This window comes from Carassius carassius, chromosome 29, assembly GCF_963082965.1.
Source record: "Carassius carassius chromosome 29, fCarCar2.1, whole genome shotgun sequence".
Lineage (NCBI taxonomy): Eukaryota > Metazoa > Chordata > Actinopteri > Cypriniformes > Cyprinidae > Carassius > Carassius carassius.
Genome location: NC_081783.1, coordinates 17,570,774 through 17,594,463, shown reverse-complemented (window position 1 = coordinate 17,594,463; position 23,690 = coordinate 17,570,774). Strand labels below are relative to the sequence as shown.

The window sequence follows — 23,690 nt, the reverse complement described above, 5'->3', positions numbered from 1 at the left end:
TCAGGTACTAAACCTACTAAACCAGTTGAATGATCCTTCAGTCTCTAATAAAGGTTCTCAAAGTCTTCTTGCTTTGTTAGACCTGTACTGTACTATTTGTATAAAACTTTACATCGCTAATGATTGCGGTCACTCACAGCGCCTAGAAACTCCACGGGGGGTGGCAGACACCGTCATCTAACAGGTTTAAACGGACTGCAATTTGCAGCTAGAAGCAATGGGAGGAAATTAATTTTGAATACAAATGAAAAGATTCGTAATCATATTTAAACGTATACTATATTTATATACACAAGTGTGTGATTTCATCAGTGTTTGATGACATTGCAGGGTATTCCATATGATCTAATCTTATAAAATGAACTGAATTGCTTGAACCGTGTAGGAGCCCTGTAAATTTGAACACTGCTTAAATTTTGCATTATTCAAAAATAGATATTTCATCCCTTTCACTTTTCCTAGCATATTTGTGAGAACACCGCAGGTCATTGTGTCAGTCACAACATCATATGCAAGATGAGTCATTCTCAGTCTCTGACGGCACCTGTCACAATAACATGAAGACCATGTTTTAGCTTGGTGGGTTATTGCGAGGAATATTCGACACATGGAATTCAACAGAAAGAGAATTCATTAAGCATTCTTGATGAATATGGCAGCACAGATAAACGACGCTGACAGAAAATTTGGGCCAGTTGCATAAACTTGGCCTGTATGTTAAGACAGTGTCTTATGAAACTAGTTTGACCAATTAATTAAGCCAAGGGGTAATTAGTCTTATACTTTGGATTCCACTTAGACTAAACTTAGTTTTAATGTAGCCGAATGAAAAAAGAATTGACTCATCTTAAAGAAATTTGATGACTAACTTTTAAGATTATTCTAAACATTTTATGCAACCAGCCACAGGGGACGACAACAGATTTTTTGAACAGACATTTTTTTCCATCTTTAATTTAAATCACACAGTACCATTCAAAAGTTTGGGGTTAGAATTTTTTTTTTTTTTTTAAGATATGGATACTTTTATTCAGCAACGAAACCGTAAAATACATTTTTTTTAATGTAACAAAAAAAAATATTTCAAATAAATGCTGTTCTTTTTAACATTATATTTTAAAATATAAAACAGCAAAGGATAAGAAATATTTCCTAAGCAGCAAATAAGATTGATTTCTGAAGTATCATGTGACACTGAAGACTGGAGTAATAATGCTGAAAATTCGCTATATGAATGTATTTTTGATCAAATAAATGCAGCCTTGTTGAGCATAAGAAACGTCTTTCAATGCTACTATGTGTCACTTGAAGTATCATTACTATAATTTGATTTAGACTGTTAAATATGTTTGCAATAGAGTTTCTAAAAAAGTAACAAGTCAAATAAATAAATAAATATGATTTTTGTGATTTACAAGTGTTAAATGTAGGTCCTGGCTATCAAGAAAGCACATTTATGCTACTTCTTCCTTAGGATGTATCGCTCCTGTTAAAAGAATCTACTAAATTAAATAATGTCATCAACAAACCTAAGCATAAACCCAAACAGGTCATCAAGTCAAGAATAAAAGTTAAGCAACAATATTCTTATTAAAAAAATGCATGGCCACACATACAAATACCGATGCCACCAACACAATTTCCACAACAAAGCAGCAGATGTTAGTGTGAGCTGAGGGTTGAGTCGCCTCGGGCTGCCCGGCAGGTGCAGTGGCAGAGTGAGGGCTTCAGAGAGTCAAGACGCATTAAGGATTTCATGCCTCTCTCGCTCCCTGTCCCTCTGTCCTTCTGCCGATAAGTGACTGAGTAGTGCAGAGTGGCACAGCGGCCAATTTTGGACCAGGCCTCACCAAGAACAGACAGTAATGGAGAAAGATGGGGAGGGGCAGCTGCGCCTGGCGGCTAAATGCCAGCCCATTTCAAGGGCAAACGGTGCCGGGAGAAAACTGAGGGTTTCTGAGGGCCACGTACAACCACATTCTTTACAAGAACAGTGTGCTGTAAATCTGAGATTTGCTCGGTTATAGGCAGGTGGTGAGATGTAATACAAACATGGGTGTACTATTAAACACAAGGAAGGAATTTCGCCATTAGCTGCGCACACGCGCATGTGTGTGTGTGTGTGTGTGTGTGTGTGTAATTACTGGGTCATTACTGCACGGCCGTGGCTGCTATGCTCACTGCAAACAGTCACACAAATGACTAATGGTGAACTCAGTCAACCAATTAAAACTCCAGACCCCAGAACAACCACATAAGAGGCCTTTTATTTGCAGCAGCCATCGCCGAATATCCTTCCTTCCTCAAGATGCCATGAGCTGTAGATTATTGTGATTTAAAATCTAATTCTACAAGGGTCGATATTCTGATTTGTGTAGGGAATCACCACAGGTTGGTATCTATCACGAACTCACCATGCTATTAGAAGCACAGATTCAGAAGTCATTTTAAAAAGGCCGTATTCTACACTTGCAGTATTTTTTTCCCTCAGAACAATTTCATGTACATAATTCAGTCAATTGTATTTTTTAAATGTCCATTCTCTTCACTCTCTCTAACCCTTAGAATTAAATTTGTTCTTTGTAATCTATTTTACAGGCAACTGGTGATCTTCAGTTTAAACAAATTATTCTAATGATTCATATCTTTTCAGTGATTCCTGTGGTCTGAATTGGACTGATTTGGTCCTAGTGGTCCTTCAGAAACTCACTGAACTCTTTCAGATACGTCAAACTCACAGTAATTTCGATTAACAACATGCAACATGTGGTGACGATTATGTGAGGACCGAAAGTAATCACTGAATATCACATTTTTGATTTAGATTTTACTTAAAAGAAACTGCTTGACCCAGTTTAGACCCAATTTGCAGAAACAGAGTCGATTTATCATTATTTAAGGTAATATGATAAATGTAACGTAAGATAAATATGCTAAAAAAATAATTAAACATAGAAAAAGGAATCATTTCTAAATAAATATTTACTGTGATTGTGAATCGTTTGGTCTGAATTGGTCACAGTGTTTCTGAAGTAAACAACACAGAGACTCACTAAATTGACTCTTTTGGACAGAATTAACAACATCCATCATGTGTAGACGATTGTTAGGAGACCAATATAACCTCTGAACCACCATTTCATCAGTGTTAAAAACATATTGCTCAAAAGACCCAAAAGAGTTTGCAGAATTCCCATTATTAAAAGGCAATCATATAATGTACTTCAATTCAAAATAGTGAATGAAGCAAGATAAATATGCTTAGAATTCATTAAATGGAGGAAAAGAAAAATTAATGGACAATTTTACTCAGTCGAAGAGTGAATTTTACCCAGCAAGTTTGTTTAAAAGCAGTGGAGTAAAATACTCTGCACAAATTGTACTAAACAAATATCAGTAATAAATCCATTTAATTCATTTGCATTACGCACATTTGGCCCAGGCTGGTTCTTTTTGGCCCAATTTCTCCTCCCAAGGTCACGTCAGATGGGTCTGACCAACAGACACAGAAGTGTTCCACAGCCATCAGAGCATAGCTGAACGAGCACTGCTGAAATTTTCATTGACTTTCTACATTATATATGAGGCCAAAGTGCCTGTCTCAGCTTTACTATAGCAGGCCGTATGAACAGACAATCTGTCCTCACACTTTAACAAGAAAACCCATGACCACAGGACATCAGTAACTCTGAAATCTTCATCGATCTCTTCCTCCAACAAAGAACACACACTCATACTTAAGCCATTTACACCATACTGTCTCAATGCCTTGTTCTTCTTTGTGCTTTCTGCTCTATAAATCTCGCTCACACATGCACACACTCCACTAGGAAAACTTATATCACAGCATGAGTTATTGAATGAGTTGCTTTTGCTGGAAATGTCAATGGTATATGTTTTAATATTGCCAACCACGCAAATGTATCCAAGATAGTATATGCAGCATAACATACAGAACACCCTACACTCCACTTGGTATCAGAATCCATATAAGGAAGATAATTTGTATTCCTAATGCAGAAGCAGTGAGTAGACAGCAGCCGCACAACCTTCTGTTATTATATTATTAAGAAGCTCGGAGGAGAGAAGGAACACAAACTCCACTATATAAGAGTCTTTAATGAATCTACCAACCCTCTAAAACACTGAAATGGCTCTGCATTAATATCTGAACACAGACTGGATATTACAGACAGGAAGGGGCAGAGCATTTGACATATTGACATTTTAAATGGAATACTACTGCAGGTTTTTATATATACACATGGTAAATGCATTATGCAATGACAAAGGTAAACAGTATTATGCTACACTTGACCTTATTATATGCATGTTGAAATTGAATTCATTCAAAATTGTTCTAAAAAATGTATATAAAATAAATTCAAAATGGTAATATTTAAAAGAATGAATTGTATTTTAAAATATATCATTAAATAAGACATCTTTAACTTGTAATTATATTTCACAATATTACGTTTCACAGCATTTTGTCAACCTTGGTGAACATAAGCAACTTCCTTTTTGTGTAAAAGAAAATTCTCAAAAAAACATCTCAAAGTTGATTTAATTGGTTCATTCATCCCTCTAAAAATGGAAACCGGTCATGTTGAGAACCCTGCATTATGGGAATTTTCATCTATGCTGGGTCTGCTCTTTGTAGACATGGAAATATATGTCATCCATGTATTCCAAAGTACTGTACACTGCAGAAATAGACTAGTACAGTAGCATGATATTCTAAACATAGCTCTTACACGTTCTTACTAACTAGGACACGCTAACAGAATGTGAGGCTCCCTTCTGGGACATTAGTGAGGTCAGATGGGTACGGGGAAACCTACCTGCTCATCACTGCGATGGTAGTCATTGTCCTCCTCTGCTTTCTCATCTCCTGCTTCCTTACTGGCTGGATCTTCTGATTTCAGATCACCTGGTGGTGTAAAATGTAAAAAATTATAATAATAATTAATAGAGTCCCTAAACAACCATAAGAACCACCTTTTTGTGCACATCCATCTCTCCACAATTCTGCTTTCAAAATACTGTAGCACATGCATTATCTTTCCAAACATCATCTTTGCTTTATAAAACAATCAATGTTTAATCATGATTTGTATTAGGATTCCAAGAATTTGTAATTCATTGCTTCTCAGAGCTGGAATTATATTGAGTACAAGTTTGTGACTCTGGGAAGAGTTTCTTCAATACACAGTGAAGAAACATTCATCAAACACAAAAAAAGCAATTATCCCAACCTACTCCCCCAAAACAAGTCTGCACCTCATCAGTGGAAACAGACTCATTTGTGTTTCAACCTGCCCAAAGAATGCTTCACACCTCAGACAGGCACACAGCTGCCCACTGATCAGGTCAGAAAATAGGACTGCATCTCATTACAGTTTTATTAAAGCCTAAAAATACTCTCCTTTATTAATATTCATGAGAGGGATCCAATGTAATCTACACTACCATTCAAAAGTTTGGGGTCAATAAGATTTCTTTAATGTTTTTTTTTATATAAAATCAATACTTTTATTCAGCAAAATGCATTAATCAAAAGTGACAGGAAAGATGTTTATAATGTTACAAATGATTTATATTATTTCAAGCAAATGCTGTTTTCATTCATCAAAGAATCCTGAAAAAAGGTATTAAGCAGCACATTGATTATAACAAAAATGTTTCTTGAGCACCAAATTAGCATATTAGAATGATTTCTGAAGGATCATGTGACACAGTCCTGAGTAATGATGCTGAAAATTCAGCTTTGCATCACAGGAATAAATTAAATAATTAAATATACTAAAAAAAAAGAGTGATTTTAACTTACAAGAATATTTCACAATATTACCGTTTTTGTTTTTTTTTAACCCAAGAAAATTGCAGCCTAGCTGAGCATGAGTTTTTTTTTTATATAATTTAAAAATAAAATCTTACTGACTTTTTTTTTCCTGTGGCTGTTGACAACAGGCTACAGATGCTTTCAATATAGTTTAAGCTGCATTTAACTCAGAATTTCCGTCATTAATCCTTAAAACAAAATGTACATGAAATGATCACCAAAACTGGACAACAGAGGAGGGAATTTGATACATGCGACCAGACCAGTCAAGTGTGGTTGACTTATTTTATTTCATTTCAAATGAACGACTGTCCACACACCCTCATGATTTCGTATGAGGGGCTGTCAAACATCACTATGACATTGTCATTGCATCACCAGATAGCAACCACATTAATGGGAAAGGGAAAGAGGTTTGTGCATCTGGACGAAATGCAGTCTGGATTCAGTTGTTCTTAAGCCTTGACTGCTACAGCGATGGCTTCTTCCCAGGACTCTGAGAATATCCTTTCCAAAAAAGTTCACGGAGTCTGGGCTAATCTGCAGCAAGCAGGCTGTAAAGGAGAGAAAAAGCAGGACTTCCAGCAAAATAAGTGTAGTTACGGTGTCTAATAGATGAGGTCCCTCTATAAAGCTGTCTGTGGATGAGGTGCACAAGCTCAGGTAGCAATTTTACTATGCTTTCTGGAAGGGTGACTTCTTTTTCAAGCTCGGCAACCGTCTGGTTAATATCCACTGTGATGGGATTTGAGAAGCACCATCAGTCACCCTATCATGGCAGATTCAGAGCAGCCCTCTCTAAAACCACCCTTATAAAAGCACATTTTCAGAAAAGCATTTTCAATGCTCATAACACTCATAAATAAAGGCTATCATGCTTTATGCTTATTTGTGGGCTGGTAATGAAGACAGTTACGTCATCATTTCACCACGTTCTTCTCCTCTTGGTTCAGTTTGATGGTTCAGATGAACCAGGAAGACTTCAAATGAAGTATTATTCAGAAAAAACAAGGTCTGTTAAACTTGCTGATATAATGTGGAACAAGAGACCACTTATGTCTGAGCCTTATTTACTACAACGCATGAATCCATCCAGCCATTCCGACTGCTGACTCAACCTGCCTGAGGGCCAGTATTTGCACAGACTTTATCACTGAACATGGTATTGAAAGATGAAAAGAGCAAGATACTGCCTGGGTTTAGATAACTGTTTCCTCAAACAAACGGTAAGGGCCTGTTTACCACCGAATACACCAAAATAATGTGCTTGTTTATAGTCTAGAGGCTTTCAAACATTCTTTCTTCATTCTTCAGCTCCTTTAGACTAATATAATAAAAGAACAAATCTAGGCAACAAAAGAAATGATGTTTTGTGCCAACAAAAGTCAAGCTGTAATGTGAAAATTAAAGCATGTTTGTACAACAATTTTCAAGTCTCTTATGCTTCCCATTTATTTGATATAGTACAATTTAAAATAACTGTTTACTGTTTTAATCGATTTTAAAATATAATTTATTCCTGTGATGCAAAGTGGAAATTTCAGTATCATTACTGCAGTCTTCAGTGCCACATGATCTTTCAGAAACCATTATAATATGCTGATTTGCTGCTCAAGAAACTTTTCGTTTTTATTATCAATGTTAATAAATAGTTCTGCTTCTTAATGTTTTTGTGGAAAGCATAATCATCGTTGATGAAAGAAAGAACAGCATTTATTTGAAATAAAAATCTTTTTTAACATTCTAAATGTTTTCAATGTCACTTCTGATCAATTTAATACATCCTTTAATGTATAAATAAAAGTATTAGTTTATTTAAAAAAAAATATATATATATATATATTCTTTAAAAACAAATTACTTACCCCCAAACTTTTGAATTGTAGTGCATCATTCAATATTCATTACTTAGTAGATATCCATTTCAGTAATGAGAAAAACCATTGAGAATACAAAAAGCATCCAAAAGTAAATCTGTACACATTACAGTAATGAAGAATCTGGGGAAAATATGCTTAACTACCACTAAAAAAAAAAAAAAACCAGTGACGCTGCTAAAATGTAAACGGTCCTTCAATATGATTTACTTTTTAAAAAATTATAATTTCTTTTGTGTTTTGGGGGAGGAGTGGTGAAATGTGAAACAGACATTTTTTTGAAAGATTTAAAAGGTCCTATCACATGATATTTTCACTTTCTGAGGTTTTTTAACATTAATATGAGTTCCCCTAGCCTGTATATGGTCCCCAAGTTTCTAGAAATTGTAATCGGTGTAAATCGAGATTTTACTATCTTTCTCTGCCTTTGAGAAAACGGATGCTCAAACGGGCTGATGTTGAATCTCCTCCTTGTGACGTTATAAGGAGAAATGTTACCTCCTCTTTCTCTGCTTTGCCCACCCAAATATTTACATATAATTCAGTCGCAATGTCAGCACAGGCGTTACAAACAGACTTTTATGATATGGATTCGACAGCACCGGCACAAACAGTGAGTAACCCTGTTCATTAATGCCTGATCTGTGATCAGTGATTTCTGATGTGTAGCTAATTATTCAAGTTCACACAAACTTTCTTTCTAAATCGTTTAATACTGTTTATGCATCAGTGAATCAAGCCAGTGACTAAATGATCAACTTCACGTTGTTTCTCTTAGTAGCATGAAAGAAATCTGTTATTTAAATTGTGATTTAACTACAGAGAGCGATCAAAGAATGCTCCCCTTTTTTTTCAGAGCTCTCACACATCGCGAGTATATCTGCACTCTTGCCTAAACTGCCATTACAATGAATGACGCTGTTATGCTGCACAACAAAGATCTTACTGTATTCATGTGGTGTATTCATGTGTTTGCTGTTAGTTGTGGTGAAAGCATTTTGTGAGAGAAAACGTGTTGTAATAATGACGAGATCACTGCATTCACGCGATAAACAGACTCTGTCTACTCAATGCTCATCACTGCAGCCTTTCATGTGATGGGAAAAGATCGAAAAAATAATTATATAATCAACACTTCCACGATTCGTTAATCTTGACAGCTGTAATAGTAATATTACAGCTGTTATTGAGCTTCCGGTTTCGGAGAGGACGTTGGCGCACGTTTGGCTGCCACTTCTCCTGCCGTATTTTTAGTTGTTTATTATTTTAATTAATTTTAAACTCTTCTGAATAATTTTAAACTCTTCTGAGTCTTAACCTGCTGCTGGATTTCCATATATTTACCTTTACTGAGCCAGCGTTTTAAAGTGTTTCCCCCTGGTCTATCTGCTGCTGCTCACATCTGGTTGCCGTGATTCACCTGCACTGTCTCTGCCTGTTGCTGCTGTCTCTGTGTGAGATCAAACGAGTCACTGGAGTTGCGTCAAGTTCTCCGTGTGCAATGGCTGTGTAACAACTCTTGGATGTTATCATGCGACTTCATATGATCACCTGGATTATTTGCGATCTGATTTTATCAGGAACCAGCGTAAAGCAGTGGACCGTACTTCTGGACTTCACCATGCTGAGGTACTCTCTCTCTGATCTTTTGTCCCTGGGACACCATCACAGTCCAGATATAAGCGTCATACAAACTTTGCGTTCCATGCAGCTCCTCCGCCGGCCTAGTTATAATCATAGAGGGTCTCGTCAGAGTCGCTCTACTGCCGGTGCTGGAGTCACTGCACTTTGGTCTAACCGCAGGCGCTCGCTGCGTCGTACTTCGGGTTCCCGTGGAATCGGCCATAGTAACCTACGCTATCCAGAGGTTCTCTCTCAAAAACCCGCGGTGAATGTGTGCTGTAGCACTATGCGACTCGCTCACTTCAACACGAGGTCAATAAACAATAAAACGGCACTTATCACTGACACTATCCTTGACAGGAAAATTGATATTCTCTGTCTCAGTGAAACTTGGCATAAAGACAATGACTATCTTAATTTGAACATGTGTGCCCCATCTGGATATAAATATATTGACGTGCCTCGAGCTTCGGGTAAGGGTGGTGGCTTGGCTGCAATATTTGTATCTAATATATCAATTGATGTTATTGATGCTCCTACTGTTTCATCATTTGAATGTCTGGTTTTTAAAGTCAATGGTGCTTCACCTGTTCTTGTGCTGCTAATTTATCGTCCACCAAAACCTAATCCTTTATTTTTTTCTGAGTTTACTGAGTTGCTGACACTTCTTAGTCCACTCTGTCCGTCTATGGTCTTGACTGGCGATGTCAATTTCCATATTGATAATCCAAACTGTGTCAAAACTGCTACCTTTTTGGACATTTTGGATGGTTTTGACTTTAAACAGCATGTTACTTTTCCGACCCATAGGCTGGGCCATATATTGGATGTGGTATGTTCTGCTGGTGTTGGTATCCAATCTCTGGATAGTATCGACATGAGTATAAGTGATCATAGACTTATTACTTTTGACATAAATGTTATGTCTTCACGATCTATTTCTGAGCGCACTATCAAATTCCGTAACATCAAGCACATGGACTTCACTCTTTTTTCGACTTTTGTCTCTGGGCTTCCCACTACTAACTCCGTGGAGCACTATAATTCCATGCTTTCCTCACTTTTGGATGAGTTCGCACCTGTGCGAGAACGGCTTGTTACTTTTAGGAAACCCTGTCCATGGTTTGACCCGGATTTACGTTTAATGAAAGCTGCCGGAAGACAATTAGAACGGCAGTACAAAAAATCTGGCCTGACGGTGCACAGGCTTCTTTACACTGAACAACAGTCTGCTTACCATTCTGCTTTGAATACTGCACGTAAGAGCTACTATTCAAGCATTATTGGTAACGCTGCAACAAATACTAAATCGCTGTTTAAGACTGTTGACAATCTTCTCAAACCGACTAAGGCCGTTGTTCATTCCTCTGTTGAACAGTGCAATAAGTTTCTTCATTATTTCACTGGTAAGGTTGAGGATATATATAGCACTTTAAATACCATCACTCCTCTTGAGCTAGTTAATATCCAGCCTTCAAACTTCCCAACTACTACCTTTTCAAACTTTGAAATGGTCGGAGATGATTTTATTATAAGTACAGTGAAGTCCATGAACTCTACAACCAGTATTTTAGATCCGGTTCCCTGCTCGGTCATCATGAACTGCCTTGCATCAATCTGCCCTTTTATGACTTCAATTGTGAACTTGTCATTGACCTCTGGAATTGTTCCTCCAGAACTAAAAATAGCTGCCATTACACCAGTCCCTAAGAAGAATGGTTGTGATGTATCTGATTTATCCAATTACAGGCCGATTTCTAACCTCCCATTCTTGGCTAAAGTTCTTGAGCGTGTTGTGGCTGTTCAGTTAAATAATCACCTAGCTCTTAACAGTCTCTTTGAACCTTTTCAATCTGGGTTCAGAAGAGGGCATAGTACTGAAACCGCTTTAATTAGGGTCATAAATGATCTTCTTATCACAGCGGATTCAGGTGCATACAGTATTTTGGTCTTGTTAGACCTCAGTGCTGCTTTTGACACTATATGTCACTCTCTTCTGCTTGACAGGCTGGAAAATTGGTTGGGTCTTTCTGGAGCTGTCCTCAATTGGTTTCGGTCTTATTTGACTAAACGTGCCCAGTTTGTTGGCTTGGGTAACTATAAATCAGATACCGTGCCTGTTCGACAGGGAGTTCCTCAGGGTTCAGTACTGGGTCCAATATTATTTAATATTTATATGCTTCCACTTGGGCAGATCATTAGGAAACATGGTCTTGGGTATCACTGCTATGCGGATGATACGCAGATTTACATCACCACTAGTCCTCGGTCTAAGTAGCTCGACTTAGACCTTTTCTCTCTTTTGCAGACACAGAAAGGCTTATACATGCCTTCATAACAACTAGGTTAGATTATTGTAATGCCTTGTTCTCTGGCCTTCCAGCTAAATCGTTGAGCAAGCTTCAGTATATACAAAATTCTGCCGCTCGTGTGCTCACTTGTACTCCTCGTGAACACATTACACCGGTTCTTTCACAATTACACTGGCTTCCCGTAAATGCGAGAATTGATTTTAAAATTCTTAATTTAACATACAAGGCACTTCATGGGACTGCACCTGAGTATCTTTGTGAACTCATCAGCCCTTATATTCCATCACGCTCTCTTCGCTCTACTAACTCTCTTTCACTTAACCAGCCATCATGCAAGCTAAAGACCATGGGGGAAAGAGCCTTTTCATATAAAGCCCCTAAGCTATGGAATGTACTTCCTCTGCACGTCAGAAATGCACCAACGTTGGATGATTTTAAAAAGTTGATTAAGTCACATTTATTCAAGACTGTCTTTCTATAATGAATTGTTGTATTGCTTTTGATGTTTTGTTTTACTTTATTTATTACTTTATTACTGTAGCGCTTTGGGTCTAAGAAAAGCGCATTACAAATAAAATGTATTATTATTTAATATATATATATATATATATATATATATATATTTGAGAGGGGTTCCACATGTAATACGCATTTCAAATTAGAGGTCGGCCGATATATCGGTCGGCCAATATATCGGGCCGATATTTGTCATTTTTTAATATATCGGCATCGGCCAAAATCCTTGTTTAGTAGCGCCGATTTAAAGTCAGGCACGTCGGCGGGCAGCCCCGTGTTATTGGTGCGGTGGAAAGTGCTGCTGCAGCAGCATGTGAAGCACCCCAAACCAAAACTTTTGGAAGATTCAACAGCAGTCCTAGGAGATAAAGGTAGTCAGAGAATTTCACTCTGTAAATGGGGTGGAGAAGTTGGCAGCTCTAACAAACACTGCAGCGTGACGTTACCAAAGTAAACTGTCTCTGACGTTACTCCGCCCTGCTCACAGACAGCAGTGTGCTCGGAGAGACAGCTGTCCTGGAGCTGCCCAGAACGGTGAATCACATTTGTTCGGAAGCATGGTTTGATGCAGACAATAACCAGTTTTCCATCCAACTCATTTGTATTTAGGGATGTCAATATTCGATAATTTCCATGATTGATCGTCGTTTAAATTAATGATCAATTAATTACTTTAATGCTGCAAAATGCGTCTGCAGCGGTATTAATATTATGTGCAAAAGCCACTTGGAAACAAAGCTTTCTCACCCGAATTAAAGGGGTTTTAGTCTGAATAAAATGCTAGTAGCAGGACTGTAAAATGAATAGATGTGATTATGATCATTTGATAAAATGAAGAGAGCACGCCATACGTTGGAGATCATTTTACTTTGTTGACTGTTTCTCGTCAAGGAAGACCGCTGAATGCGCCTCTTTAAATGGTTTCGTAGTGCTCGTTGTTGTATTTTAAAACGCATCTGCAATGTTTTCAAATGACACACTATAGTAGTGGTGCAACGGATCATCATTGATCCGTGATCCGTTCGGATCAATATCTTCGGTTCGGCACACACGTGACCCGCGGATTGATTTATGAAAAAAAAAAAGTTGCGCATGTTTAGTCCACACCCAGTGGTCATGGCGAGCGGAGGAACGGAAGAGCTTGAACGCCCCGCGCATTTTGTATTCCCTGTCAGATATAATGAGGAAAGAGGTTAGAGTGAAAATATTGTGCCAGATCTTTATGAACAGGAGAAGAAAACAGTTGTGGATGAACTATCCCGAGCATCATCTGTTGCGCTCACGACTGAAGGGTGGACGTCCTGGGGGACGGAGAGCTCTGTGATGATAACTGCTCACTTCATCACAGCACACTGGGAGATGAGAAGTCGGGCTATTATGTTAAAAAGAAGATATTATGTGCACTTTAAGTTGATTTCATATATTTTTATTTAATAATTTAATGTTAATAAAAAAAAGACAAAACGTATGTTTATTTGTCTTGGCCTTTTTTTTTTTTTTTTTTGCTGATCCGAAAAATGATCCGATCCATACGAGGACGAGCGAGCGCAGGATTGACTAGATGTATTTGGAGGTTATTGCTCACGTCTCGTTCTGCACATATCCACATGTTTCCATATTCGCAATGTATCTGAATGTTAAACTATAATATTTTTTATTTATTTAATGTAAACTAGACGATAAAGATCATCCTCTACACATGAGCAAAAACCTCCTTGGCATAACAGCAGAGTGGACCGGTATACTACGGTCTATTTAAACTGACCAGTGTAACCTTTTAAATGTTTGGTTGACTGTACTTTATTTTAATAATGAACAGACTGCGATGTAAGTTTGAAATTAGAATGCACTTTAGATGTTCTGTGTCATTATACCAAACACAAATGTTGCTGGTTGCTAGTGTGTTTGCAGCACTACTGTTATTTATTTTTTATATATTTATTTTTTTATATTTTTCAGATTTTTATTTTTAAAATTGTATTTATTTAAATGTATATTTAAGTTTACATTTATGTTCCAACAAACTTGAAAAATTCTACTTGATAAATGCTCTAAAACTTTTATGTAAATGATTGACTTATATATATATATTACCTGTTTTATATATTTAATACTTGGTCAGTTTAGTGATTTTGTTTGGTTAACTTTGGATACATTTTTTATTTTAATACTGTGCAGTGCACAAAATTAAGATTCGAGAGATGGTTCAAGTCAGTGCTCAATAAATGATGTTAAGTTTAGAAATGTTGTGCATCCACTTATTATTAGTGTGACATTTTTGCATGCAAATGAAGGGGAAAACTTCAAGATATCGGCCCTAAAAATCGGCAGCACATATCGGCCATCGGCTGACCCTGACCTCTAAACATCGGCATCGGCTATAGAAAAACCCATATCGGTCGATCTCTATTTCAAATGCAAAGATGTCAGCCAATCACAACAGTTGTCGTTTACTCGGAGTCTCACAGCAGACACGCCCCTTCAAACAGAGGGCCAGAGGGCTAATATCAGGATATAAAAATGCTTTTTATTTCTAAATTTTAAATGTAAAAATCATACTAACAATATAAGTACACCTAAGGAAAAATTAAAAAAGCATTTTAAAAAAAGGAAATAATCCATGTCATGGGACCTTTAAAGACCTTTAAAGGCATACTGTCCCACTTCCTCTGTGATCGTAGATGGACTGTACCACCTACAGCAGTTAAAGAGAGCTGGGACGTACCATTGCGCTGTGAGTCCAGGTGAGTTTTCACATTACACAGCTCTCCTTTGATGTCTCCAGGCACCTCCATGCCTAACTTCTGATAAAATTCTCTCTGTTTTGTCATCTCCGCTGCACACAAGAAAGCAAAGAGGAAAATTTAAAGCATTACTATTAAAATCTTACACATCATTAGCTGCTTCATAAAATATGCTTTACATACAAAAAAAATGCAATCATAAAATGAGGGAATTTTTGTTGCCAGTTCACATGGATCGCATTTCTAAAACCCCCCCCCCCAAAAAAAGACAAACCTTCTTGCAGTCCTGGCACCAACTTATAGACAATATCTTGCATTGTTCGGTCATGGCTGAGGGAAAGGGAGAAACAGAAATGAATATAATCTATTCAAACAATATGAATTATTACACCAAGAAACACAGCTGAAGGACAAGAAAGAAATACACAAAAATGTACACCAAGAAAATTGCAATTTGCATTTGCATTCAGCAGACACGTTCCCTCATAACTATGATTGTTAATTAGCATATAGTGTAGTTCTTCCTCCTGTCTCTAATTCTCCTGTGACTGGCAGTTCCCAGGGCTTGGAGGTAAAACCTATTAAGCGTGTGTTGATATGTTCATCTCTGTGGCACCTCTGGTACGTCTGCCCGCCTCCGAGAACATGTTACCATGCCACAAAACCCACGAGTGCCGGTTCCAAGCAGCAAACAGCCAAAAAAAGCACCCGCTTTGAGATTCACAGCTCTTGTTGTATATCTTCTACTTTCTGGGACACTGTAAATTAACTCTGAAATAATTTGAAACTTTGCAGGCATTTCATTAATTAAAACCTCATGAAACATGTCAAGAACATTTACATAAAACCTTTAAGTGATAGTTCACCCAAAAGTTAAAATTCTGTCATTAATTTCTCACCCTTGTATCATTCCAAACCCGTAAACCAGGGGTCATCAACTATATTTGTCAAAGGGCCAGAATTTTTCCCTGCAGACACTGTAAGGGCCAGATACACGTAATATAAAATACAATTCGAATTGTATCCTAATATGTTATTATTTGATATACTTATTCTAATTCCAAATTTATGTTATTTTTTTACATATTACCTCTACTGCAGCGAGCCACCAGGGGGCGATAGCGATAATTTAGGCTACATATTTGTGAGGCTGTCATGCTGTCCATCACTGTAACATGCAGGTCGTAGTTTGTGGAGAACACTAGAAGAAAGGCCTTCTGAATATATTTAAATGAAAAAATGGCACTCTCAAAGAGCCTTAAGCGAAAAGTTGATTCAGAGAACCGTAGTTTTAATGAAGAATTGACTGATAAGTACGTATTCATAGTGCCTACAGTTAGAAATGCTGTACCTGTGTGCCTCATTTGCTTTTTTTCTCGTTAGATTTAAAAATAAATAAATATGGAACGGACCCGAATATTCGTTTGGTGGGTTGGTATACGATTTGAAAATTTGACATTCGAATATTATTATTATTTTAATTTATTTTTTTGCACATTTGGGATCCCCCGCGAAACGGTTCTAATTCTCCCTTAAATAAGGCCGGCGACACACTGGCTGTGTGAGCGTCTCAGCTGCGTGGCGTGTCCGTTTTTTATTTCGGCTCCCATTTAACAGGTTGGAGTTTGCACACTGAGACACGCGTCTCAGGCGCGCTCGAGCCACGCGGAAAATGCGTGCATGCTAGAAATAGAACCGACGCGTGTTCCATCAACGGGAGTGTTCTCTGGCTAGAGCGCAGAACAGCGGAGTTTGTATGGACCGAAGTGCATGTCTGAGCTTGTGTTTTGTTGCTTTGACATTGTGGAAAATAGAATAATAGAAACAAAATAGATTTTTTAGAAAAATTCTTATTTAAATTTCGTTTTTTCTTTAATTTAAATTTCGTTTTTTCTTTAATTTAAATTTCGTTTTTTCTAATTTAAATTTCGTTTTTTCTTTCATTTAAATTTCGTTTTTTCTTTAATTTAAATTTAGTTTTTTCTTTCATTTAAATTTCGTTTTTTCTTTTATTTAAATTTTGTTTTTTCTTTCATTTAAATTTCGTTTTTTCTTTAATTTAAATTTTGTTTTTTCTTTTATTTAAATTTCGTTTTTTCTTTATTTAAATTTCGTTTTTCTTTATTTAAATTTAGTTTTTTCTTTAATTTAAATTTCGTTTTTTCTTTCATTTAAATTTCGTTTTTTCTATTTAAATTTCGTTTTTCTTTATTTAAATTTCATTTTTTCTTTATTTAAATTTCTTTTTTTCTTTATTTAAATTTCCTTTTTCTTTATTTAAATCTACCCTTACTGTGCCAATTTGTTAGTCAGAAAAATATAAGACTACCTTAAAAGTATTGCTTAATTTAATAGACCTGTTTGTGTGCGTTTTATATCACTAGTGCAGTGTCCGTTCTTGGAGCATAAGCCCTGCCCGCGTGAGGTGCGCCGCTTCCCGCTCGCGCTGTTCTGATTGTAGTTTACTAAAAGTTAATTATTTCTGAATGTGTCGCGTCTTGCGTGTCCATCTATATTGCACCAAATGCGACACTGCACTCACTCCCTTGTGAAGCCGATTGGATGAACGGTTCTCAAAATAAAAAAAATGCAAACGGACATACAGACACAGATTCCTGCCTTTATTAGAGAGAAAAATATGTTAATTACTACCGAAGCTTCGAAGCTCAAAAAATGGTATTCGGACCAGCCCTAAACTTTTTCCTCTTACAAGGCTATTCCTGAATTCAGTATTATTCTGGGGGCCGGATGGAAATCTCTGGCGGGCCGGATTTGGCCCGCGGGCCGCCAGTTGACTTTGCATGCCGTAAACCTTTGTTTTTCGTCAGAACACAAATCAGGATATTTTTGTTGAAATCTGAGAGCTTTCTGACCCTGCATAGACAGCAACACAACTGACACGTTCAAGTCGCAGAAACATAGTAAGGATATCGGTAAAATAGTCCATGCGACATCGTTGGTTCAATAATAATTTTATGAAGCTACAATAATACTTTTTGTGCGCATAAAGAACAAAAATAACTTTTTTCTTCTGGGTCATTCTCCACTGCACATTCAAACGAATCATGACTCCTGGAATCATGGCACTCTTGTGATTGTGTGCATCAAAGACCGACATGGAAGAAATCGTTGAATAAAGTAATTTTTTCTTTCTTTGCACACAAAAAGTATTCTCGTAGCTTCATTATTATGATTGAACCACTGATGTCACAAGGACTATTTTACCGAAGTCCTTACTATGTTTCTGGGCCTTGAACATTGTAGTTGGTTTGTTGTCTACGGAGGGTTTCATCAAAAGTATCTTTCTTTGTGTTCAAAATACGAATGAAGGTTTTATGGGTTTGGAACGATACGAGGGTGAGAATTTTAATTATTGGGTGAACTATCCCTTTAAAGAGATTTTTCTGCAGTGTGACATTATTTTCATGAAAATTAAGAACATTTATTCCCGTTTTGTCATATCCTAAATCTCAGCCGTTATTACTCCAGTCTTCAGGGTCACGTGATCCTTCAGACATCATTCTAATATGCTGATTCGGTGCTCAAGAAAATGTCTAATTATCAGTGTTGAAAACAGTTGTGCTGCTCAAACTAATATTTTTTGTTTCAGGATTCTTTGATAAAAGTAAAATTAATTAATGATGTGATGAAAATAATGTCACACTGCAACAAAAAATATATTTTTTTTAATTTCCCTCAAGATTTTTGGGTCTAGTTTAGTGTATGAACCCTTGTGGCAGGTCGGTTCCTCTTAATAGTACATAATTACTCCAACCAGTTGGAAGCTGATCTTAGAAATGCCCTCGTGCCACTTTGAGAATACAGGCCACATTCTGTGTCAGAGTCCAGCTCGCTATTAGCTGATCTGCTCCCTGAGGGCACGATGAGAGAGAAAGAGAGACAGAGAGAGATCAGGATTGTGAGGCAGCAGAGCACCTGTGTCCCTGGTGCACAACCAGCGCTGCCACCTGTTCCCAAATCCCAGCAGCCTGGCGGGGAAGGTAGAGGTCCAACTAGCCTCCACCAAGCTTCCACAGAGGGGGCAGGAAGGCCTGGTGGTGAGGGGGTGACTGGCATTTAGCTCGCCGATCAACAAAAGCTCTGTTTTCTGTGTGTGTGGGTGTATGATTGCGCAAGTGCGAGAAAGAGCTGAGGATCAATGAGCTGCCACTGTTAATACAGACAAATGTAGTTTTCATTCACGATCAAACAGTGTGGCTCGTAAACACCAGGGTGTTAAACTAAGGTCAGATTAATCATGCAGTGAAGGAGGCGAGCTGGTTTGATGGCATACGACGTAATGTAACTGACCCCGAACTCTTATATTGTCTCTTCCTCTAGTATCCCACACAGCTTTCATCTACCAGCAAGGCTGGGGCGACTCTTTTCCGCCCCATTCAGAAGGAAGCACTGGGACCGTGGTGAATATTTAATGTGTTTGGAAATTGTTTCTCATCAGCGAGCAACTGCAAGCTTCCACGCTGCTAAATGACAATTATGAAAGAGCTGGCATCCGGCCCAGCGCACCAGCGGATCCATCAGACACAGAGGCACCGATGCTCAGGGGGCAGATGGACGCCACACCCCGACAGTTTACACACACCTACACACTGAGCACATCTGCCCGTGTCTCTCAGCAGCAGTTTCTGCTCACAGCATAAAAGGTGAAGGCCTTTTCCTGTTGAAACGGCCTTGTTCAGTCAACTCTTAAGAGTACACATGCATACAGATGACCTCAAAGCTTACATGGGCAAAACAGACATGGGCTACGAGTCACATAAGTCTTAAAGGATTAGTTCACTTCCAGAATAAATAAATAAATAAATAAATATATATTTATATATCATTATATATATATATATATATATATATATATATATATCATTATTTACTCACTTCCATGTCACCCAAGATGTTCATGTTTTTCCTTCTACAGCTGAAAAGAAATTAAGGTTTTTGAAGAAAACATTCCAGGATTTTTCTCCATATAGTGGATGGGTTAAAGGTCCAAATTGCAGTTTCAGTGCAGCTGCAAAGGGCTCTAAACGATCCCATCTGAGGAATAAGGGTCTTATCTAATGAAACGATCGATCATTTTACTAAAAAAAAAAATTAAAAAATGCTATCCACAATTGCTCATCTTGCACTAGCTTGACTTCATGCATTAACGTAGTCTGTACTGACTGTACAGAGTTTACAAAGCGAACATGCAAAGAAAGTTAAACAACCTTTACAAGAAAGATAAAACAACTACGGTATGTCAGATGATTGTGAAATTGGAGAAAAAACTGAGAAGGAGTTTTTCCACCCTACCCTACTTTTTTGAACCAAAGTACACAGACCAAGAACTAACCACATGTGACCTTTCCAAGGAGATTACATAATACATGAAGTTGCACACGCATAGCAGAGCTAGTGCAAGACCAGCATTTGGGGTTAAACAGTATATCAATTAAAATTGTTTTGTTTATTAATTTGAATTTCATTTAGCTAGATAAGACACTTATTCCTCGGCTGGCATTGTGTAGAGCCCTTTATAGTTTCATTGAAACTGCAATTGGGACCTTCAACCCATTGGGTTCCATTGAAGTCCACTATATGGAGAAAAATCCTGGAAAGTTTTCCTCAAAAACCTTAATTTGTTTTAAACTGAAAAAAGAAAGGCATGAACATCATGGATGACAAGATGTCTGCCACAGCTAAAATTATCACCCAGTAACGGCCCAATCAAGTAATAACTCTCCTCAACAAGCGGCTTTCAGAAAGTACAAAAAAATTATGCTTTCCACCATCTCTCTGTTTTTGCTACAAAGTCTTCAAGACTTATGACTATGTAAATAGACTATGCAATTTACCCCATAAGACTGGCAAACTTCTTCTCATGTGACACTATTCAGAGATTTTTTTACTGCATTTTTAAAGTTTTTTTTTTAAAGATTAAAAAGGTGTTGTGAATGTGTCCACTAAGTGCATTTTCTATGATGTGCACTCTTTAAAATGACATTGCATGCTTCAATTGCTTATGCAAAGCACCTCCAGAGGTCAATTACTTTCACATCAGAAAAAAATTGTGCAAAATTCTGCACTGTCGTGATAAATAAACACCCTGCAGTTGTAATCATGACTTTCCATGTGGCAGTTCTACGGTGTGAGTTTGTAGTAAACCTGCAGCGATGGTTTAGCACAGTTGCTGCCCTTAAAATGACATCATGCGATGTGATTCGGTTCCAGAAGTGCGTAAAACTTTCAGGTCACATCAGCAGATGTTTTCTCTGGGATGTGTGTGCTGGAGAGGAACGCTCCACCCTGGACATCAATAATTCACCCTCCGACAAAGACAGCTGGAGGGAGCCACGTCGCCTTCAAATACCCATGTGGCTGCACCACACGCAACTAACATGCACTGAAGCCAGCAGTCAAAGACTATGCCATTCACCGGTGTGCCTTGATGGACCCCTACTGGGCTGCTCTATGGTTTACATTGATTTAGACGTGTTTGTCTACTGCGGTAAACTCTTACCCGATGTACTGCAGTGGATGGCTCTGGTGAATGACAATCCGACATGTGGGACACGTGTTGTTCTCTTCTAGGTATTTCACCAAACAGCTCCTGCAGACTATATATACACACACACACAATTTATGCACTTTTAGTAAGTTGATTCATTCTGTGTATAAAACATAACATGTCACAAAGATAATTCTATTGATTTCCAAAAGTCAAGGATGTCACATTGATGTGAATTTGATTAAAAGACTCATTGACAAACCCAGAGACAAAAAAATAAAACTAATAGCCCTTCTAGTTTTAAGACTCAAACTACTAAAGCATAATTTTAAAGGCTCTTGATCTGTGGCACAATGACTCCCTCTAGTGTTTAATTCAAAAACTAGCTTGACATGCTATCCTTAATCTGATTCTTTTTACTTGTCTTTTTGCTGATTAAACAACATGACTTTTACAAAAGCAGATTTTAAGTCATAAATCAGTCGGTCTGGTTCACAAAAACTGTCCTAAATCCAAGTTCACTGATGATCTTCCTATTAATTGTACTGTTGTTAATCCTGCAACATCATCTTCGAGCCAGTGAGTAGAATGTGAAACGGTCTTATTTAACAACTTGAGACTGGGTTTTGTGAACCAAAGCATTCTCTGGAAAAGATTTGACTCCAAAGAACTATTTGTTAATAGCACTGAGAGCCAGGTTACATCAAGGCATCATTACACAGAAATGTGGGTCTGTTTGTCACAAAGTTATCATTGGAATATAGTCGTTTGGAGCACTTTTATGATACTTTTAAGGTTTTTTTTGTCATTTTATGTCACTTCATGTTCTTTATAATGAGAAGAGTGGCTGGGATATTCTTTAAAATTCACCATTTAAGGATACCCCCGTTTCTCCGATAAGGCTTAAACCTAGCTGTTTCAGCTGAATGAAACTCGCACTGACTTATCTTAAAATACTTCAGTACCTTTGTTTTGTCTCGAGATGCACACTAGTAATGTTTTTTTTTCTGAGGCATATTTAAAAAATTACTTAAATGTCTTTATTGAACTATGGCTTAATCCTGGCTTAGTCTTAACCCTGTCTGTGAAACCGGGCCAAAGAGTTTTAAGTAAATGAACGATTTACTTCTGCACACAATAATATCTGTAGACAATATCGATTCTAAATGTCATTCAGAACTGAAGTAAATACTAGATATCGGTATAGTAGTGACTCACAGGTGTGTAAGCACTCAGTGACCGTGGTGGCGTCGATCAGGTACCCCTCACACAGACGACAGGTGATGTGGGCGTTGATGTCCCACAGTTTAATCTTCCTGGTTAACATCTCGGGGTTCTGGATGAGAAAGAAAGGGAGGGAAAAGAGGTAAAGTATTTCACAACACACAAAACCACAATCCAATCCTCAGGCTGAAGGAACAGGGGTCAGGAGGACGATCTCAAAGATCACTAGAGTCAACCTTATAAACCCAACTTGTAGGTTGCCTTCATCCATTACATTAAAATCAAAGGTCAAAAACAAGTGTTAGTTCATTTTCATGTTTTTCGTTTGACTAAATCCTAGTTCCAATTTCAATGTTGTTTGTTTAGGGACGTCCCATGTGAAGCAGCCAGACGACTATATTGACCAGACATGTTATACACTGAAGTACAATCCATGTCAGGACACGTGCTGCTCATATTCAATACAGATTAAACAGGTCAGTTTAGAATCCAGCAGCCCACTGGACAGAAAATAATTAGATCTATGTTGCTTCAATATTTGGAATTCAGCTTTTAAGAAAGATTTGTTAGTGCACAATATCGCCATTAAAATGTAATGTGGTGAATGGTCACAGACTGCATGAAACTCCTGTTTTAATATATGAATAAATTTTGATATTCTTATTAAAGCTGAAATACCTAGATGCTATACAATCAGCAGGCCCTATTTTCCCATTGTTTCTCAGTGTATGTTATTCCATGTTTAAAGGATTTTTTAAATAATATTATTCAAAAAAAAAACATTTTGATGAAATATAATATCAATGTTTTTATTTAAAATTATGATTATGTTTAACTAGCATTATAAAAATGATGAAGACTTTTTCTTTGGAATACAGTGCACGGATAACTTATGAACTTACAAAAACTGTGAATGGTCTCTGCACGTTGGTGCTGACTGGAACTGAAGTATTTGCAGGAAAGTGTGTAGAAGATAAAAGGGAAGCACTGCAAGCTATGTTTACATTTCGGAATACCGCAAAATATATGCACATCAAAAAA

General features: G+C 37.4%; 1 protein-coding gene across 1 annotated transcript in view; it reads right to left on the bottom strand.

Annotated features, from left to right (window-relative positions):
* LOC132109778 (polycomb group RING finger protein 3) overlaps positions 1 to 23,690 on the bottom strand; it is a 33,632-nt gene that overhangs the window by 3,721 nt on the left and 6,221 nt on the right. Inside the window, exons 2-6 of the mRNA XM_059516117.1 lie at positions 22,644 to 22,761; positions 21,438 to 21,534; positions 15,192 to 15,247; positions 14,899 to 15,009; positions 4,845 to 4,933 (exon numbers count right to left, since the gene is read on the bottom strand). Of these exons, the coding sequence (XP_059372100.1) occupies positions 4,845 to 4,933; positions 14,899 to 15,009; positions 15,192 to 15,247; positions 21,438 to 21,534; positions 22,644 to 22,761 (471 nt within the window). The remainder of the gene's footprint in view (positions 1 to 4,844; positions 4,934 to 14,898; positions 15,010 to 15,191; positions 15,248 to 21,437; positions 21,535 to 22,643; positions 22,762 to 23,690) is intronic.